Source organism: Cynocephalus volans, chromosome 8 (genome assembly GCF_027409185.1).
Source record: "Cynocephalus volans isolate mCynVol1 chromosome 8, mCynVol1.pri, whole genome shotgun sequence".
NCBI lineage: Eukaryota > Metazoa > Chordata > Mammalia > Dermoptera > Cynocephalidae > Cynocephalus > Cynocephalus volans.
This window is the reverse complement of record NC_084467.1, coordinates 15,600,833-15,620,475: the sequence shown is the minus strand read 5'-3', so window position 1 is coordinate 15,620,475 and position 19,643 is coordinate 15,600,833. Positions and strand designations below refer to the sequence as shown.

Genomic DNA, 19,643 nt, shown 5'->3' with positions numbered 1-19,643 from the left:
ACTGAGAAGGCTGCAAAAGGAGTCTTAACTGGACTATTGTCTGCCAGGTTCTGTTCTAGACTCTTGGAATATGCAGATGAATAATTTAGTGACTTTATTATTGGAAGATAATGTTAGTAGACATTCAAGAACCATAGATTCATTATCTAGCATTGTGGCAAAATATTTGCTGTCTGGCCTGTCCCAGACACGTGGACAGGGATTGGGATACAAGCACAGCTCTAACTCTCCTTCAAGACATTCGCAGCTTGGTTGAGAAGACACATTGTGCACTGATAAAGAGTTACAAGTCAGATTATTCTTAATACAATTCAAGCCAAGGGTAGAAGAGCAGGCACAGGCTGGACATGATTATGTGCCAAGTGATTGGCACAGACAGGAAGTTCTTTTGGGGCTGGGAAGGAGGGGATTTCATTTCAGTTATGCTTGACCTGTGGGAGCTGCTGGCAAGGGCCTGGGCTGGGCAGGCCTCCCATTAGAATTGCTCCCTCCAACCCACCCTGAACATCCAGGAGGTATCTGTGGCCCCAGGAAGGTGCAGGAGATGGTGGTTTTAGGAGTTGATGGTTTTGCAGCTCAGTGCTGGCAGCTTATTTCTTATTTAATGATTCTGTCAGAAATATCTAAGTGATGCTCTTCAGCCCTTCAGCGCCCACCCAGAAAAGATTAAAGTGGATTCTTCATCAGCTATTTTAATATCACCTAAGAATTATGCAATCCTTTGGAGAATTAAATTGGCTTCTCACTGTGTGTGTGTGTGTGTGTGTCAATCCTTTGGAGAATTAAATCGGCTTCTCACTGTGTGTGTGTGTGTGTGTGCGCCCTTGCTGATGTACAGTGAAATGGCAGTTTTGCTTATGGTCTGTTTAATGTTCAGCAGTATATGCCTTTCGCTCTCCAATGTCATGTAACACACAGCCCCAGAGGGAGCCTAGAGGGAAGGAAAGGAAGTGGGCCAGTCCATTGCTGTGACTCTGCTGCTTTTGTCTTTCAACCTTCTTTAAAGAGGTGTCTTCAAAGGATGAACTCAATAATGCCTGGTCTCTGGCACACACACAAAGTGGATTCTCAATAAACATGGACAGAGGTCACTGTCATTCCAGCTTGAATGTAGATGCATCTTCCCTTCCAGCTCTGTCTCACTCTACTCCCCAGCTTTCTCCCTTGGCTCCAGCCAGCTTTTTCCGCAAATAGGCTCTTGGCTTTTTCATCACCAGGGTCTTTGCTCATGCCTGCCCTACCATGCACCCTTCCTTGAAGTTAGTTCAAACTGGTTGATCCTTCAAGGCTCATCTTAATAGCCCCTTCTTCCATGAAGGCCTTTTCTGACCACCCCCCACCCCTCAAATTTCATGTGCTCTTTCTGGTCTCTTTTGGTCTTGTGGGACATGCCCAAAATAGTGCCAGGCACCCTCACTAGGTCAGTCCCTTGGTCTTCATGACTCTCCTCCACAGGGGCACCATTGGCCTCCTGTGCCTTAGAAAACAACTGAGCCTCAGGGCCCCGCAGCAAATGAATGGCAGAGCAGCTTTAAAACCCACGTCTAGCTGGTCCCAAAGCCTACCCTGTACCCCAGAGCCCCACCCCCTACCCCCATGTTCCTGCTGGGCACTTTATCTATCTCCACCTACTGTGCTGGTCATAGGGATTTCAGGCATGGCCTCTGGATTCAAAGCTTGAGTTTGAATCCTGGCTCCACCACTTGCCAGCTGAGGACCTTGATTTAATTTCTCTGGACCTCAATTTCTACATCTGTAGAATGGAGAAGGTAAGAGTAGAATTGTTGTGAGGGTGAGATGAGATAATGCACATGAGGGTCTTTGCACAGTGCCTGCCACATAGTAAGTGCTTAGTGAGGGTTAACGATCATGATACTGTTTTATCATACACTGTACATCTCCTTCAGTAGATTATGAGCTCCTCAAGGGCAGGAGCTTGCCTGTCGCAAAATTTTCTGCTTTGCCTGCACAATGCCTACTTTGTGGTAGGTGCTCAGCAAACGAGAATTAAATTAACGATGTTGGTGATGCCGATTCCGCAGCTGGCTATTCTACTGAGAGACCCAGCGTGCTGCCAATTGATGTCCCCCCAAGGATATCTGGCTTGAAGTCTAAATGACCTCCCCCAGGACTGAGCAGCTCCAGTTTCTTAGCAACTTGTCCCCAAAGAGCATTTGCCCCCATTTCGAACTAATGACTTATAGATTTCAAAGTCTACACTCAGTGTCCTGCTCTGTCTGTCCTTGATCCTGTTAGACATGTTGACTGAGATCATGGGCAACCTTTAAGCAGAAGGTGAGCCGAGTGGGTAATCTAGTAGCAAGGCTGAAAGGCTGGTACAGTTAGTCATGTCTCCTGGATCAGCCTCCTGAGGGGATCTACAGAGGCTAAATTTCAGGATAATGAAACTTAACCCTTGAAATACTACAGCTTTTTATTATTTCCTCCATATTATTGGAAAACACCCAAAAATCTATTGCCTCTCTCCAGTCTTGTTAAGCAGAACATGTCAAACACTGTAACTCACCTTGGCTACTGTTGTCAAGTGCTTTCACCTTCAGGAGCTTGCTGAATCTTGCCCATGCTCCATGGGGGGCCAGAATCATTGTCTCGGCCTCACAGATGAGGAAGCTATGGCTCAGATAGCTTAAACCGTTCTTTCAGAAAGGAGTGGAACAGCTCCAACCCTCTTCTTTGCCATAGAGTCCTGAGTTAATTGCTTTCTGCCTTTGCAGTCTCATGCACAAGGCAACCTTTTCTTAGCAACTCAAAGCCAATAATTGGGCTTTAGGTGCAATGCTGTTGATGTGGGTCCAGCCATCTGCCCCTATGCTCAGTGGCCTCCGATTCCCAGGCTTTGTTGGTTATCATTTTAGTCATTCCTCCGGTGCCTTCCTACTAAGAGAAGTCACTCTAGCTCCATTCCTGTTCATCTGCTGAGACTGAGAAAAGGAGGCTGAGCAGCTTGCTAGAATTGAGTCTAAAACAAGAGTGTTGTGGTATCTACTTAGCTGCTTGGGTCATTTTGAGTTTTGTCTTCTCCACTGTGTTTTGGATAGACACAGCCCTTGGGATCGATGATGCACACAAGCAAGAGATTAGTCTCCACTTGACAAATTGGGGCTGCTTAGGATGGAGCATTAATGGACATATTCTCAGCTTTCTGCCATTGAATAGAGACTAATCTGCTCGTGTACATCATCTATCCAAGGGCTGTGCCTATCCAAAACAGTGGAGAAGACAAAATCCAAAGGTACTAATGCCAAGGGATTAGGAGTGCCAGCTTTGGAGTCAGACACACCTGGGGTTAAGTTCAAGACCTGCCAATTTGCAGGACAAATTACCTAACCTCTGCCAGCTTCAGTTACCCTCATTGATAAAGTGGGATTGGTAAATATGCCTCATTGGGAGTATTCAAAGAGGACTTAAGGAAATAATCCACATACTGTCCTCAGTCCCATGCTGGTAATCAATCTGTAACTTGAAATATGATAAGACTGATCACTCATTCATTCATTCATTCATTCATTCCTCAAATATACATTTGCTGCCCATCTCTCTGTTCCTAGTTTCCTTATCTGCAAAATGAGGATAATAAAAGTGTTTGTCTAGCTGCGGAATGTGAGGATTTAGTGAGTAAATATATGTAAAGTCTTCAGAAACCACACAGTGTATAAAATAAGGTGATATACATGTTACCCATCACTGTCATTAGTACTAGTTTATGCCAGGCACTGGGCAAGGTAGGCACTAGGGATAACGAGGTCGGCAAAATAGACATCACCTCTGTCCTTATGGAGCTTGCAGGCTCTTTCCATCTTATTTTCTCCATGGGAAGAAAAGCCACCCAGTGTTTCATCACTGTCTGTAAAAGATGAATTGTGGGCCTGGCAAATGACCTGAAGGTGGCTCCTAGGGACCTCCTGACTGGTTTCTGCCCTAGGGCTGGCGTGGGAGTTCATCCCATGCTCCCAACCATGTTGTTGCCCCCATCAAGTCTTGGCTCTCTGACCCTGTGCTCTTGGTTTTGTTTCAGCATGATCCTAAGCAGCCCCAAACAATTAGTCAAGTGGAGAGAACTATGCCTGTCTTGCTAAGTCATAGTGGTGAAGGTCAGTGTCTGTGAAAATGCTCTGAAACCTTCAAAGCGCCACAGGGATGAGAGGTCTAGGCAGGGAACCTAGTGAGGTGGCAAAGACGCTGGATTTGGAGTTAGGGACCAGAGTTTAAGTCCTGACCCTGCCACTTAGGGCTGTGTGGATTTTTTTTTTTTTTTTAGGTCACTTCTCCTCTATGCACGTTGGTTTCCCCATCTGTCCAATGGGAATGTGATAGTACCTCCCTGGAAGGGTTATAGTGAAGAGTAAGTAGGAGCAGAGTGCAAATTTAAGGGAACTCAATCCTTCCTCAAACACTGCCTCCTTTGGGATGCTTTTCTTACCCACCCAGGAGGCTCACTGATCCTTCCTGTGAGCTCACAGGCATTTATTTGTGCAACCAGTAGAGCGATGCTCATCACTCCACATGGGATTAGATTGGGCTGTCTGGAAACAGACTCTGAGCTGAGAAGTGCATTTCTGGGAGGCTCCCAGGAGCTAGAGTGGTCAGGAAGTAAGCAAGACAAGATGGGGGAAGGGAGAAGCTGGCATGCAGAGGGAGAAGCTGATGCAGAGGGAGAAGCTGGCACACAGCGGGAGAAGCTGATGCAGAGGGAGAAGCTGGCACACAGCGGGAGAGGGAGAAGCTGACATATATAGAGAGAGGTCGACAGGGGGTGAAGCTGGCACACAGCTGGAGAAGCTGATACACCGAGAGAAGCTGACACAGAGGGAGAAGCTGGCACACAGAGGGAGAGGGAGAAGCTGACATATATAGAGAGAGGTCGACAGGGGGTGAAGCTGGCACACAGCTGGAGAAGCTGATACACCGAGAGAAGCTGACACAGAGGGAGAAGCTGGCACACAGAGGGAGAGGGAGAAGCTGACATATATAGAGAGAGGTCGACAGGGGGTGAAGCTGGCACACAGCTGGAGAAGCTGATACACCGAGAGAAGCTGACACAGAGGGAGAAGCTGGCACACAGAGGGAGAGGGAGAAGCTGACATATATAGAGAGAGGTCGACAGGGGGTGAAGCTGGCACACAGCTGGAGAAGCTGATACAACGAGAGAAGCTGACACAGAGGGAGAAGCTGGCACACAGAGGCAGTTGCCGAGACCTTGGCCAGCCCTCCAGGGAGCTCTAGGACTGGGAGGGCCTTTCAGAACTGTCCTGAAAGAGGCAAGAGATGGCTCTTTATCCTATCACTCCAGTCAGGCATTGGCTAGAGGCTACTCCTCCCTTCTGTGCTGGGAAAAGTCATAGCCTCAGACCACACAGTTCCCTGCAGCAGAGGGAAGTTCCTTTCAGCAGAGGGAAATTCCCAGGGAGTGAGAGTGTCAGGAGCAGCTGATATCCTATCCCTTAAGAGAGGGCCTGCTGGAGACTATTCTAAGCATTCCAGAACCAATGGAGAACCAAACAGAACTTTTGTCCACATGGACCTTTTGGTCTATGTTTACCAATTTGTTCTTTCCAGCCAGCTTCTCAACCTTCCTTGGGCCAGAATCTTCTCATAAGAAGAGCATATAGTTGGTGCCTAATAAGTCTGTCTGATTTCATTACCAGTAATGCACCCAGGCTCTTTGTCTCTCTAAAGAGGCATCACCTGCTCATTCAAAAGATGTGAGTCCCTTCTTCGTGGACTAAACCTGCACATTATTATTTTTTTCAGACTCAAAAGACAAAAAGAAAGCAAGCCTGTTGAGATGGAACCTAATTTAAAAACATCCCACACAGCAGTTGAAATGAAGGTTGGCTGGGACCCAGCCTGGTCATGGCCTGGCCACACAGCATCCACCAGAATTTTGCTGAAGTGCACAGAAATGGCAGAGGCACCTGATTAGTTCTCCCTCTGCAGCAGGACAGTCATTTTGAATTCTTCCTGGGAAACTTTGCCACCAGGTGTAAATCTAGCCGAAGCTCTGCACCCACCAGACTCTCTAGGTTCAACTGAGCTATTGTTCGCTCTCCAAGTCCTGATGTTATCAGATTTAGCCTGATTGGTGATGGGGCCTGAAAAACCCACTTGTATTTAAAGAAAGCTATTGACTGATTCCGTGGCAGCTCCACGGCAAGGGCGCAGCCCACATTCTCCTGAGTTGTCCTGTGGGAAGTGTGCCTAATGTGGGTAACGTTACCACTGCTAATAAGACTAAGAATGGTGTGTTTGACTGTTACTGCTTTTTATAGTGCAGAACAGTTTACTTTCATTATTCCAGCTGGTCCACAAGTCTGTGAAGTAGACATCTATATGACTGCAAGAAATTGGTTGAAACTCTCTGAGCCTCAGTTTCTCCATCTCTAAAATGATAATGGAACCTCTTAAGTTGTTGTGAGGATTAAATAGTGTAATACCCGTGAAGCCCTTGGCATTGCTTAATAAATATTTGAAATTATTGATAGGTATTTTTAGTCTCACTTTACAGGAGAGGGAACCAAGGATCAGAGGGGCCACGTTTATGAATCAGATACCTGGGTGTACTACAGTACCACCATGCAAATGGAGCTAGACTTTCCTGAGCTGGGTTTTCATGATGAACAGTGTCATGCCTTTAAACTTGGGAACAGAGGGAATACTGACTCCTCAAAAGAAAGAAAAAAAAAGGTGAAGATATAGTGTTGCCAAAGAAAGAAATTTTTGTAAAACCGAACAATGCTTGCACTTTTCAAACAACTGAACCCTTGTTATATTTAGGTCTAAATACCAGAAATGGTGTCATATTCAGAGGTAACGAGGTTTGAAAAGGATCTCTTTGAGCCCTCTACTGAGGGCTTTCGAAGGCCTACACTGTGGTTGGGGTTTTGCGCCCAGATGGCTTCACCTCGTTTTGGTCATTTCCTCCCTGAACAGGAGTTCAACTGGTGGACCCCTCATGCGCAGACAAAGGCATGACCGTGTCACCTCGGACCCCCTGGTCTCCTCAGGAATGAAGGTTGTTGCCAGTCTCCTCATCTTCGTCTCCTGCTGTAAGTAGTACACCAGCCCAGAGAGAGCTGAGGTGCTGACCTCCTGTCTGTGTCACTGGGACGGACCCTCTGGAAGTGGCATTGGGTGAGAGAAAGTCACAAGTCACTCAAAAGAGAATCAGGAGTAGAAACGGCTTCCACCAAAGTTCTCCTGCTTCTGTTTCTGCTCTAAAATGGGTTGATCCCAGTGTTGGGATCGCATAAGACTTGTAGGAATTAAAGGTTACTAACCATATTGAGAAAGAGGGAGTTCGACTACTGTTTGACCATCCCCACCCCTGGGAGTTGTTTTTCCTTTGGATGCTAGTTGCCTCTGGTATTTAAAGTCATGTGGATTCCATAACAAAAATGTAGATGTGTATCTAGCTAATTTAGGAATGATTAATTCTTATCAGAAGACACTGTTATGGTGACTTAGGGAATAATGAGTAAATAGTTGCTACCAGAAATGAGATCGCATGCCTCTGCAAAGTGTAAAGGATTTACTGGGAAACAGTTTTGGGTCTGTGGGAAAACTCATAGACTCTTTTGCAGGATTAGTTAGTTGAGTAGAGATTTGTCCAAATTCATTTTTCTGTCCTTTTCAGTTGTGTAGCAATAACTTTTGGGTTATTCTAAGTTAAAAATGTCAAAAACAGGTTTCCTTTTTTCCCTGAGGGGTGGGATTTCAGTTTTCAAGACCATAGTAGGCAGCCACCCATATGCAGCCACCCATATGCAGGAAGGCCCACTTCTGCAGCCCCACGGTGTGTCCCCACCCTCTTTCCCAGGACTGCATGGGCAGTAGTGACCACCCCAAGGCTTCATCCCCACCCCCTGCAGCACTTCATGACAGTAAGGCATGGCAATGTGACAGGAAGGCATCTGCAAAGATTCCCCCAACTCTGCCTCTGTTTTTCTTCGAGTTCATGTTTTTATTGTACTTTTTATTGCAAAACTAATATATGCTTGTAATTAATAAGTAAAATAATTGAGTACATAATAACAAGGTAAAGCCCCTCCTCATCCTTCCCAAACCCCAATCCTTTCCTCCACCTAGATGTAACATTTAAGAGTTTGGTGTACAACCTTCTAGGCCTTTACACATACACATTTAAAACATTATAACAAAAAAGTAACACATGCTCATTGTCAAAAAAAGTCAGGCAGCACAGACGTATATGAAATTTCTTTCTATCAATCCCATTGCCCAAAGATATTGCTACTAAAGATAGTATATTTTCAAGACACATAATTTTGTTATTATCCTATTGGTGAACACGTGGGTAGTTTTCAATTTTTTGATATCACAAATAGCGCTGCAGCAAGCATCTTTGTGCCCGCTTTCGTAAGCATTTTGTAGAAGTAAAAATTGCTGGATCCACATGGGTTTGCCATTTAAAATGGATTGTGTGTGTCTTTCTTGCCTCTTAAAGCGTTTTGTTTCTCCTGTGAGATTATAAATGCCTGATGATGTCTGTAGTGACTGGCATTTCTGGCTTTGAACTTCTCCCGTTAATGTTGCATCAGACCTAAGGGTGTTTCTGTCTAGAACGATGGTTTCCTACTTTTGAAGACCATGGTTGGCAGTAGAACATCGTCCTAAACGTCATGGACACTGGGTGCTAATTCTGGGTTAGCAAGAAAATGGCTGTGTTACGGAGGTAAAATCTGATCCTATTTCCTTTGCCCTAAAAGGGGCTGATGATCCCAGCCGGGACCACGCACTTTGTTTCAGGAATCTGGTGACATCCCACGTGCAAGGCACTCTAGTGAGGGGGTGTCAGGGCAGCATTGTGCTCACCCATCTTTCCTTCTTCCTTGTTCTCTCACGGACAGTGACGGCCCCCACCCACTGCAGCTTTTGGCAGTTTCAGAGGATGGTCAAACGCGTCACAGGGCGGAGTGCCTTCTTCTCATATTACGGATATGGCTGCTACTGTGGGCTGGGGGGCAAAGGGGTCCCCATGGATGACACTGACAGGTGCGTGCAGAGGCTCTGAGGCCACCCATCATTTGATTTGCATTGAAGTTCATGCAATGAAGCCAGAGAGAAGGTATTGGGACTCTCGCATGGCAAGTAGCAGAATCCAGCACAGGCCCCAGTGTGACCTGTGAAGTTGCACAGGGCCCAGCACTCCTAAGGCCTGAACATGGTTTCCTGCTGTGTTGTCTCTACCTGGAAATTCTTAACACAGGGCCCCGCATTTTCATTTTGCTCTGGACCCTGCAAATTACGTAGTTGGTCCTGCTCTAGCAACTTTCTCAGCCTCATGACAAATGTGTTGTCTCTCAGCTCCCCCATTTTTAGGATTGTAGACTGACTTGCTGTCTCCCAGTCCTAATTCCAAGAATCCAAGTGGCCCAGTTTGGAAAAGTTGTCCATCTGGGTGAGGTCACACAGCACAAACCTGGCTTCCAGGCCTGCTCCTATGAATGGGGTGGGGGAGTGTGAGTTGTTAGAACTCCTTGGTACAAAAGGTACTAGAGAGGGCTCAGTAAATGGTACTGGTTATTTTCTATTATTTTTCATATTATCAGTAATTTACTCCCCCCCATGCCTTCTCACCTGGGAAAGGAGGCAGGTGAGTTCTTTCCAGCTCCACCTGAGGTCCTCCAGCCGGTTCCCCAGAGACCCACCACAGGTAAAGCCCTCATCTCCCTCTCGTCTGGCCCCAGATGCTGCCTGGCACACGACTGCTGCTACGAGAAGCTGAAGGAGTTTGGCTGCCAGCCTGTGTTGAACAGCTACCAGTTCCACATCATCAACAGAACGGTGGTCTGTGAGTGGCCTCTCTGTAGGGAAATGTCTTTGAACCTGGGCCCTTCCTTAATGTCCACCTCCTCATTGACCCAGAGAACTTTTAGGAAATGTGATTTTCCCAGTGCTTTGAGATGGAAAGGGGCAGTTCCGAGAATTCGAGCTTCTCGGTGAGTTCTTGCTCTGTCTAGCCCAGGTCTCTCCTGCCCACGACTGTACCTGCAGCTCCCTCTGGGAGCCCAGAGCCTGGCACGTAGCACGTGCTCAATAAGTAGTTGTTGACTGGAGATTACATCGAATTGTGCAGCTTCCCTTGGCAACTGTTGCTGTTGCAAACATTTTTCCTTATTTCTGTCATGTGTTAACAAAGCAGTTCAGCTGTCTTTCAGTCGAACAAATATTTGCGAAGGCTGGCCACGTGCCAGGCACTGTGACAGGTGCCGTGGGGGACACAAAAGTAAATGGGTGGGGAAGGGGAGGGGAACTTACGTGTGACCGAGTGCATTCAGGGAGGAAGAGAATGAGCCAGGGTGGGCAAGCCAAGCGTACAGAGTGTCCAGCACACGGGGACTGTCCCTCATATCCTGGAGCGTGTTCCGGGGCTGGTGGATGTGGGCACGTAGAGGCAAGTCTGGTCTAAAGAGTAAGCACATTTGAAGGTGCTGGCAATAGCCTTCTGTGAGTACCAGTCTGTTCCAGTGCTGGAGTGGTTGTGATGCCCCTTGTGACCTGCAACTTACCTCCTGCCCGACCCTGTGGGCTTGGACCAGTCCCCTTCCTCCCCAGGTGTATTTATTCACAGCTGTGACTGTTTCTTGGCATTCATCTGTCTCCTCCTGAGGTCAGAGAACTATCCTCTCCTCTCCACTGTTCTCCCGGGGCTGGAGATACATACTACCCGCCCCCCGCTCCATATTGGGTGCTCAGACCCCAGGTCTCCCCAGCACCCCCCACCTAAGATTCCCGCTCAGCACACACAGAGACCCAGAGTTAGGACTGAGCAGCCTAAACATGGTGGTTTGGGGCTCAGACCCTGCAGCAGGCAGACCAGCCTGCCCTGCCCCCTGTCCTGAGCACATTGCCAACAGGGAAAGAACTCCCTGCCCCCTGTGAGCTCAATGAGACTTGCTGAATTGGAGCTCTCTGGCTATGATCATCCTTAGGCCTAAAGCAAAGTGTCTCTTCTGTGATCCCCTGAGGCCAAGTCCAGGAGCTGGGAGGGATCAGGGCCTGGCGGAAGGGGAAGGGGAGAGGGGACCAGAGAAGGTTGCCCCCGCAGTCGGGTTTGCTTCAGTGCACGATGCCTTCCTGAGGCCTGGGGCCAAGTTTCTGAGGCTTCCTCCCTCCCGTCCGTGCCCCACGTGGGGAGGTGGTGGGATGCCTGGCTGTTGGTTGGTGAGGGAGGCTGTACAACAGAGGTACCCTGAGCCTTTTCTCAGCCTGGCTCATGGTCTCAGGTCGTATCTGCCTTTGGGTCTGTGGGCTGGTTACACTCAGAGGGGTCGGCCTGGCGCTCTGTACCTGAGGCAGTTGCTTTATTCAACCTTCTTCACTCTCCAGGCCCAGGACCATGGGCGAAGGGGGAAAGTGAGGAAAGTGGCCTGAGGCAGGGGCTGGAGCACAGGAGATGGCGCAGGGAAATGTCCCCTGGCTTGCACAGGCTTGATGGTGACAGCAGGTGCAGGCAGGGGCAAGAGCTGGGCTGGAAGGCTCTGGCCTGGGCTGTGCTTCCCTTACTTGCTGGCCCTGCCAAGCTGAAGCAGCCAGTTGTTCCTGAAGCCTTGATCAGGGCTTCTGAAGCCCAGAGCCCTGCTCAGGAAAGCAGCCATGGGAGGGGGCTTCTACATCTGCACCATGGCATCAGCATCCCCCTTTGCAGCTGAGCCAGCAGTGAGCACTAGGCCCACCCGTCATCCCCATTCCCACCTCGCCAAGCCCTGCTCCCAGGCAACCAGGGTTCTAGTCCTAGGTCTGCTGCTGCTGCTATGTGTTGAGACCCAGGCACATTCATTCGCTTGCCCAGTATTGACTACTAAGTGCCTACTAAGTGCCTGCCAGTGCCAGTGCTGCACCAGGGGCCAAGGGCACAGAACAAGGTGAACATGCCCCTGCTTTCAGAGCATTCACAGTCTTGAGGAAACTCCAGAGCTTAAAGCACCCTTAGAGCCCATCCATACCAAGCCCTTGTTGTAGCAACGGGGAGACTGAGGCCCACAGAGGAGAAAAGTTTTATCCAAATGTCTTGAGCCTTTCCAGTGCTCTGAACATACTGCGTGGCCTGAGGTGTCTGGGCTTCGTTTTTTCTCATCCATGAAACAGGCACAGTGACAACAGCTGCAGTTCACAAGCGCCTGTAATAGATGCTTCACACAGCACCTTGACCCCCCAAGATAAACCTCTGGGGTGGGCATTATTCTCCCCATTATCAAGGAGGGCTCTGAGGCTCAGAGAGGTGAAGTGGATGGCCAAGGTCACACAGCCAGGGAAAGGAGAGTTGGGATTCAGACCCAGGTGGTCCTGTCTCACACCCTGCCCTGTGGAGGGTGACAGGTGTGCCCTTGATTGGTGGGCTCACACACAAATCTGCCACGTGGTCTGCAGCAAACTGGCCCAGGGAGGGCAAAGAGGAGAGTTTGGTCTTCTGTAATGCCCTGGATCTTTCCATTTCTGCTAAGAGGCCTCGGAATCAGGCAGAGCTGGGTCTGATCCCAGCTTCACCCCTTTAGCTGGGCCTTGGTCTCCTCATGTGAAAACTGGAGCTGTCATCTCTACTTCATAGTGTTGCTGGAAGGATTGGCTGAAGCAGCCTGCTAAAGGGGCTGCCTGCCTGTAGTAAGTGCTTAGTTCATGCCCTTACTTTTGGACCTGGAGGCTTTTTTTTTTTTTGTCCAAGTTTCTTACCCCTTTTACTTTTTGGAAAAGCACTGGGGCTTTTTAAAATTACCATTCAGTGGTTTCTTTGAAGAGTCTCCTCTGCACTTATATACCCCTGGGCTAGACTTATTAACCCCTTATGGAATAAAACCTTTTCCCCTATCCCCAATCACACCTCAGTTCAAAGAGCTGCCCCTGCAAGGGTTAACTGCCTCCCCAGTGTCCTGAGTTCTGAGATTCTGCACCCAAGCCTGGTCCCAGGTTGCTTAGCAACCAGTTACTGCTTTGGGATGAGGTAGGTGAGCATGGCAGGGAAAGAAGGAGAATGGCTTGGTCTGTCCATGTCCCTAAGTGTCACCTGGAACATCAGTACGGAGAAGGACTGTAATCAGAGCCTGGGGACCAATTTGCCTGGTGTGTACAGCTGCTCCAGGGCCACCTGGGAGATGGTTATCCCTTTGAGTGGGATTACATAAGGACTTGGCATTTGTGAGGGACTTTAAGATCACCCAGCAGTGACACCCCCGTCCACCCACACAGGCACACATGTGTTGTGTGGGGAGGAGACCGGGTTCCAGCCAACTCTCCCACATCCCCTCCATCTCCAGGCCTCTGACGCCTCCCGCTGCCAGCAGAGGAAAGTGGAAATGGTAGCTATCGGGTCTGTATTTGGAAAGACCTTTGTCATTTATTACTAAGTGTCCTCCTCACAGCGACCTCACTCGCTGACATGTAGCCCTTTCTCCCAGCATGCATCTCTAGCTGGAATCATCTTGTTTTCGTCTTTGTTTACTTCTCCATCGACTCTCCCCCAACCAGACTGTAAGTTCCAAAATCAGGTAAGAAGCCTGTCTTGTCTGGGAGGCGCTCGTTTTCCTGGAGCCCACAGAGGACCATGCCCCGGACCTGCACAATGTAGGGTCTGCTTGCTCACACCCGGACCCCCAGTTCCCAGCCAAAGACCAGGCACATGTTGGGAACTCAGTGCCTGTTTGTTTAATGAGTGAAAAAAATTCATGAAATGGGCCATGCAAGTACCTTTATCCCTTTTGAAAGCTGAGGAGACAGGTTCGGAGAGGAGGAGCAACCTGCTAGGACCCTGAAGCATAGGAGCAGTTGGGTCTGGAACTAGAGCTGGCTTCCTGTCCCCAGGCATAGTCTCCTTGCGCTGGCCCAGAGGCCGCAGTCAGCAGACAGTGACGGAGCATTTGCTGAGTGTTAGGAGCTGGTGGTCAGCAAAGAGGACAAAACCCCTGCCCAGAAGGAGCTCGCTTTCCAGGGAAGGTGAGAGATGTAATATGTTCATAAATAAAGATACATTCAGACAGCGGCAAGGGCTCTGGAGCCTCTTAAACAAGGTGACAGGCGAGGCTATGGCAGGGGTTGGGGGAGGGAAGAGTGTCTACTTTAGGTGATCATGGTAGCCTCTAAGGAGGTGGCATTTGATGGGAGAGCTCGAGCCAGTGTGCTGGGAGCAGAGGAGCCTGGGGAGGGTTATGAGGTTGGGTATTGGACTGGGAGGGCGAGGTAAGGAGCTCGCCTTTTACCTGAATGGCACGAGGAGCCACTGGAGCCTGTTAGGCAGGGGATGCTCTAATTTTGCTGGAGAAAGATCACTCTGGCCACTATGCAGAGAAGGGACTGAGGGAGGAGAGAGGGGACCAGTTAGACGCTGTTTCAAAGCACTACAGAGGAGTAACCGCAGCTTGGACCAGGGTGGTGACTGTGGATGGGGAGAAATATCAGATGCTGGGTACGTTTCGGAGGCAAAATTGTCCAGACAGACCAGCTGATGGATCAGATGTGGGTGTGAAGGAAAGAGAGGCTGAATCTAAGGCTCTCAACCTGAGCAGCCATAGACAGTGGCACCGTCTACTGAGCTTGTGAAGATGGGGGAAGCGATGGGGGCGAGTGGACCCTGGAGACAGCCAGAGTCTGGTGTGAGCCGTGTTGAGTTTGAGGGAGGGTGGCGAGTGGACACATGCATAGTGAAGTCCACAACTCAAGGGACAGGTCTGGCCTGGAGCTGAGAACTTGAGAGCACTTCAAGTCCTGAGACTGAACAGGAACACATGGAGAGAGTTTGGGGAAGAGCAGGGCCGAGGCCCGGGGCACAGACAAAGGCTTGGGAGGGTCCTGGGCCAGCCACAGGCAGGGATGTAGACCTGGTTGCCCTGTCCCATTTGTGGAGATATATTTCATGGAATGAGAATGAACATTCTGAAGCCATCAGTTCCTTCTCTCGTGCCTCAGTTTCTCCATTAGCACACTGGAAGATGCAGGATCTGGACTTAGGCTTGGTTTTAAAAGGTGGCTTCCAAAGATGGCATTTCTTGGCCTAGGGCTGCCTCTTCTTCCAGTTCGTGACAGGCCCGGTCCTACCATGGCTGAGGATGCCACAAAAATGATAGTCCACAGTGAAAGGCCACTACTCAAGATGAGTTCTGGAGACCTGGGGACGGGGCGAGCCATCAGAAGTGGAACTGAATGTCAGGGGAGAAGGGTCGCGCACACGGTGGGAAGGACAGAAAGGAGGAAGGCTCAGTGGGCTGAGATGGAAGAACGAAGAGCTGGAAAAGGAGACAAAGAGGTAAATGGAGAGAGGAGGATGAGAGGTGACCGAGGCAGGGCGAGAGGTGTCTCACTTCAGGTTTCCAGAGTGGCAGTGCCTGGTCCAGGCCCTCTGGGAGGAGGGCGTACTCGGCCGGGGTGGGCCCGAGGCCCCTGCCCTCGCTGAGGATGGGGGAGCAGGGCCTGCGGCTGCTGCAGGGGAAGAGCTGGCACAGCAGTGGGGAGAGACGTGGACAGGGGCTCCGGGGACTCTGGGGAGCTGGGGCTTGATGGATCTGGAAGGATTTTCACAGATGGGGAAGGGGGAGTGGGAGGGCAGGGGTGACCCAGGCGTCGGGAACGGAGGGGGGCAGCGGGAATGGGGAACCAGAGGCATGGACATCCTGGCATATTTCCTGCGGGTGAGTGGAGAGGGGCAGCTGACGCGTGGGGGTGTCACATGCCCGGGGGATTCAAGTCTCCAGGGAGGTGTGGGAGGACAGCTTGTGCAGGAATGTGGACTTGGGAGACGGAGAGCGAGCGGAAAACAAGCAGCCTGTCACCAGCGCCGGGGCCGACTCGACAGGGCACTTCCTTTTCGTGTACATGGAGCTGGGGTGCCTCATGGTCACACAACAGCAAGCATCTGCGGAGCATGTCCTCCGTGCCAGGCGCAGCCGAACACGCCATCTGTAAACAACAGCAACGATCCTCACCACGAGCCTGTGCAGTAGACACTGTCATTTATGTTGACAGCACTATTCTTATCACCATTTTATAGATGAGGAGACCGAAGCTAACTTCCCAAGGTCACAAACCAGGGACTCTGATGGCCTCCCTTCGGCACTCGCAACCATAAAAAGACACACACACACACACACACACACACACACACCACACACACACACCTGCACTACAGCTCTGACTGCTAAATGAAAGTTAAATGAAAGGTCCCTGTTTAGTAAAAAGACACACACACACACACACACACACACCCCTGCACTACAGCTCTGACTGCTAAATGAAAGCTAAATGAAAGGTCCCTGTTTAGTAAAAAGACACACACACACACACACACACACACACACACACACACACACACACACCCCTGCACTACAGCTCTGACTGCTAAATGAAAGCTAAATGAAAGGTCCCTGTTTAGTAAAAAGACACACACACACACACACACACACACACACACACACCCCTGCACTACAGCTCTGACTGCTAAATGAAAGCTAAATGAAAGGTCCCTGTTTAGTAAAAAGACACACACACACACACACACACACACACACACACACACACACACACCCCTGCACTACAGCTCTGACTGCTAAATGAAAGCTAAATGAAAGGTCCCTGTTTAGTAAAAAGACACACACACACACACACACACACACACACACACCCCTGCACTACAGCTCTGACTGCTAAATGAAAGCTAAATGAAAGGTCCCTGTTTAGTAAAAAGACACACACACACACACACACACACACACACACACACACACACACACACACACACACACACACACACACACACACACACACACACACACACACACACACACACACACACACACACACCCCTGCACTACAGCTCTGACTGCTAAATGAAAGCTAAATGAAAGGTCCCTGTTTAGTGGTGACTCAGCCGAAGGGCTGACATTCAATCTCAAAGGCCCAGAGAGGCTTTGTTCATTAATTCAACAGTGATTTCTGATTCTGGATGCTGGGGATACTGGGATGAGCCAGACAGACAAGGGCACAGCCTCACACAGCTCACACTCCATTGAGGAGAAGCAGACGTAAGCACATAAGCAAATAAGAGAAGTGCAGATTGTGAAAAGCACAATAAAGTAGGGACTAAACAAGGGGATGTGGGAGAGAGTGGCCTGCAGACAGCATTCATTCGGGTGGGCAGGGAGAGTCTCTCTGAGGAGGTTAAATTTGACCAAGACCCAAAGGGTGGGTCGATCCCACCACTTGGAGATCCTGGGAAGAAGCATTTTAGACAAAGAACAGCAAATGCAAAGGCCCTGAGGTGAGACAGAGCAGGTTGAGGGTGTGTAAGAGGCGGGCGGGAGGGCAGAGAGCCACGAGGAGGGATGGGTTGATGAGGGTTGCATCAAGGCATCTATGCTCTGTGGACCACGACAAGGACTTGGGATGTCTTCCCCAAATAATGGGAAACCACAGCATGGATTTAAGCAGGAGAGTGGACATAATTCAGGTTACATTTTAAGACAGTCCCTGACTATTTCCTTCCATTAAGGAGGAAGAGCTGGCGGTGACAGGGATTTGGGTAGTGGCCAAGAGGACGGAGAGGAGAGGGCAAAGCATGAGCTGTTTTACACATGGAGAATGTCAATGGCACTTGCTGGTAGACTGGACATGAGGAGTGAAAGGAGGGGAGGAAGCCGGGTGGGCTCCCCGTTGGAGGGGGCCGTGTACCGAGAATGTGGGTGAAAGGCTCAGGGGGCGGAGGGAGCACAGTGTATCACGTCCCCTTTTGAATGTCTCAAGTTGGAGAGGAGATGCCAGAGACATCCAAGTGAGATGTCAGACAAGCATCAGGAAGTATGAAATGACTGGAGAAAATGGGTCCTGTTGCCTTGGCCTGTGTGCTGCCTGGGTGCAGCGATTGAGGGCCCCTCTGTGCAGCCCCCCCTCCCCTCCTCACTTGAGCACTTGTGGGAGGTTCAGATGTGATCGGGGATGGGCTTGGGGGTGAAGGAAAAGGAGGGTTTCTGTCTTCAACCCTTGCCCCATTGCAGCGAGCCCCTCATTCTCGCTGACCTTAGTCCCAAATCCTGGGGGCCTGCTGGGAGCCCCCAGTGACCCTGTGTGTCTCTGCAGGTGGATGTGCCCTTGGTCCTGGTGTCGGCTGCCTCTGCGGGCGGAAGGCCTGTGAGTGTGACAAGCGATCTGTGTACTGCTTCAGAGAGAGCCTGCCCACCTACGAGAAAAACTTCAAGCAGTTCTTCTCCAGCCGGCCCCAGTGTGGCAGCCATAGACCCCAGTGCTAGGGAGGTCACAGGCCCCTTGTCCTTCAGCATCTGCTTAGTGTCATCCCCAGCAGGCTCCAGTTCTTCCCCTAGGAGAGAGAACAAAACGTCTCCCCCGAGAGCAGCGTCTTCAGCATTCTGGCCTAGGATGCTCCATGTCGTTCAGCACCTGAGGACTGAAGGTCAGAAACGAAAAAGTCAAAATCCCTGTCCTGAAGGAGCTTGCATTCTATGATGGAGGGCAGACTACCCAAAGTGTGTGTGTGTGTGTGTGTGTGTGTGTGTGTGTGTGTGTGTGTGTGTGTGTGTGTGTGTGTGTGTGTGTGTGTGTGTGTGTGTGTGTGTGTGTGTGTGTGTGTGTGTGTGTGTGTGTGTGTGTGTGTGTGTGTGTGTGTATGATACATTCAGTTAGTAGTAAGTGCTGTGAAGCAGTAAAACCAAGGGACAGGGTAGAGAGATACTTCCAACCCACCATCCGAGGAAGTTTCCAGGAGGGGAGAGGCCCCAGAATGGACCCCAGACTCTCCCTCCACTCCCACCCCCAAATCAGGATGCAGGGCAGACTTGGGAACCAGGCCCACCACCCAGATCTAGCTGGAAACAAAGCAGAGGTCCTGGAAAACGAGGTCTATGCCCACACTGAGGGCTGAGGGCACACTTGCAGTTGGCTCTCATTTGCTCAAGTTCTGCCCTCAGGCAGGAAAAAATGAGTGCCATTTTCAGGTCTCAGGAGAACCTTAGCACCCCACTTCTGCCTTGCGAATGTCACGGCCAGGAAGACGTCAAAGAAATGGAGAAAGACAGTATGGGAGAGGGAATCAGAGGTGTGCAGAATTTCCACCCAAATTTAGAAGCCTCTGGTTACATCAGACTTAAATTCTAATAAATATTAAAGTGATCTAGTCTGGGTGGATTCTGATGTTTGTATAGCCCGACTGGCATGGTAGATTGAAAAAATGGGCACAATTGTTCCTCCTTCCTGCATCCTTACCTTTCACGTTATAATGCTTGGCCTTTCCTACCAAGAGGAGGAGGCTGTTTTCCCCACCCATGAATGTGAACTGGCCTTGTGACTCTGGTCGGCAGAATGTAGTGGAAGTGATGGTCCACAAGTTCCAGGCCCAGGCCTCAGGAGGTCTGGGCACTTCCACTCTCTCTCAGGACACCTGCCTCTACCACGAGGAAAAGCCTACATTAGCCTGCTGGAGGACGAGACCCCCCCCAGATCAGAGCTGCCAGCCCGGGTGTCTCAGCTGAGACTTTGGATGCACATAGAAGCTCAGTGAAGATCAGCAAAGCCGACTCAGGGCCGACCACAGACACGTGAGAGAACCTGGCTGACCCAATGGCTGCCAGGCTGTGCCCAGGCTAACCTGGAAACCTGCAGGACTACGAGCTAAA

At 50.0% G+C, this 19,643-nt stretch overlaps 1 protein-coding gene across 3 annotated transcripts in view; it reads left to right on the top strand.

Moving 5' to 3' along the window:
* Window positions 1-19,643, top strand: part of PLA2G2C (phospholipase A2 group IIC) — a 21,082-nt gene extending 1,439 nt beyond the window's left edge. Inside the window, exons 2-8 of one of the 3 annotated variants that reach the window (XM_063106318.1) lie at window positions 6,952-7,067; window positions 8,886-9,030; window positions 9,726-9,829; window positions 13,222-13,331; window positions 13,431-13,520; window positions 18,094-18,424; window positions 19,404-19,643. In XM_063106318.1, coding sequence (XP_062962388.1) covers window positions 6,974-7,067; window positions 8,886-9,030; window positions 9,726-9,829; window positions 13,222-13,331; window positions 13,431-13,520; window positions 18,094-18,424; window positions 19,404-19,528 — 999 coding nt within the window. In that variant the 5' untranslated portion in view covers window positions 6,952-6,973 and the 3' untranslated portion in view covers window positions 19,529-19,643. Of the gene's footprint in view, window positions 1-6,951; window positions 7,068-8,885; window positions 9,031-9,725; window positions 9,830-13,221; window positions 13,343-13,430; window positions 13,521-18,093; window positions 18,523-19,403 lie in introns of those variants that run through there. The other 2 variants (XM_063106320.1, XM_063106319.1) reach the window with 2 other exon arrangements.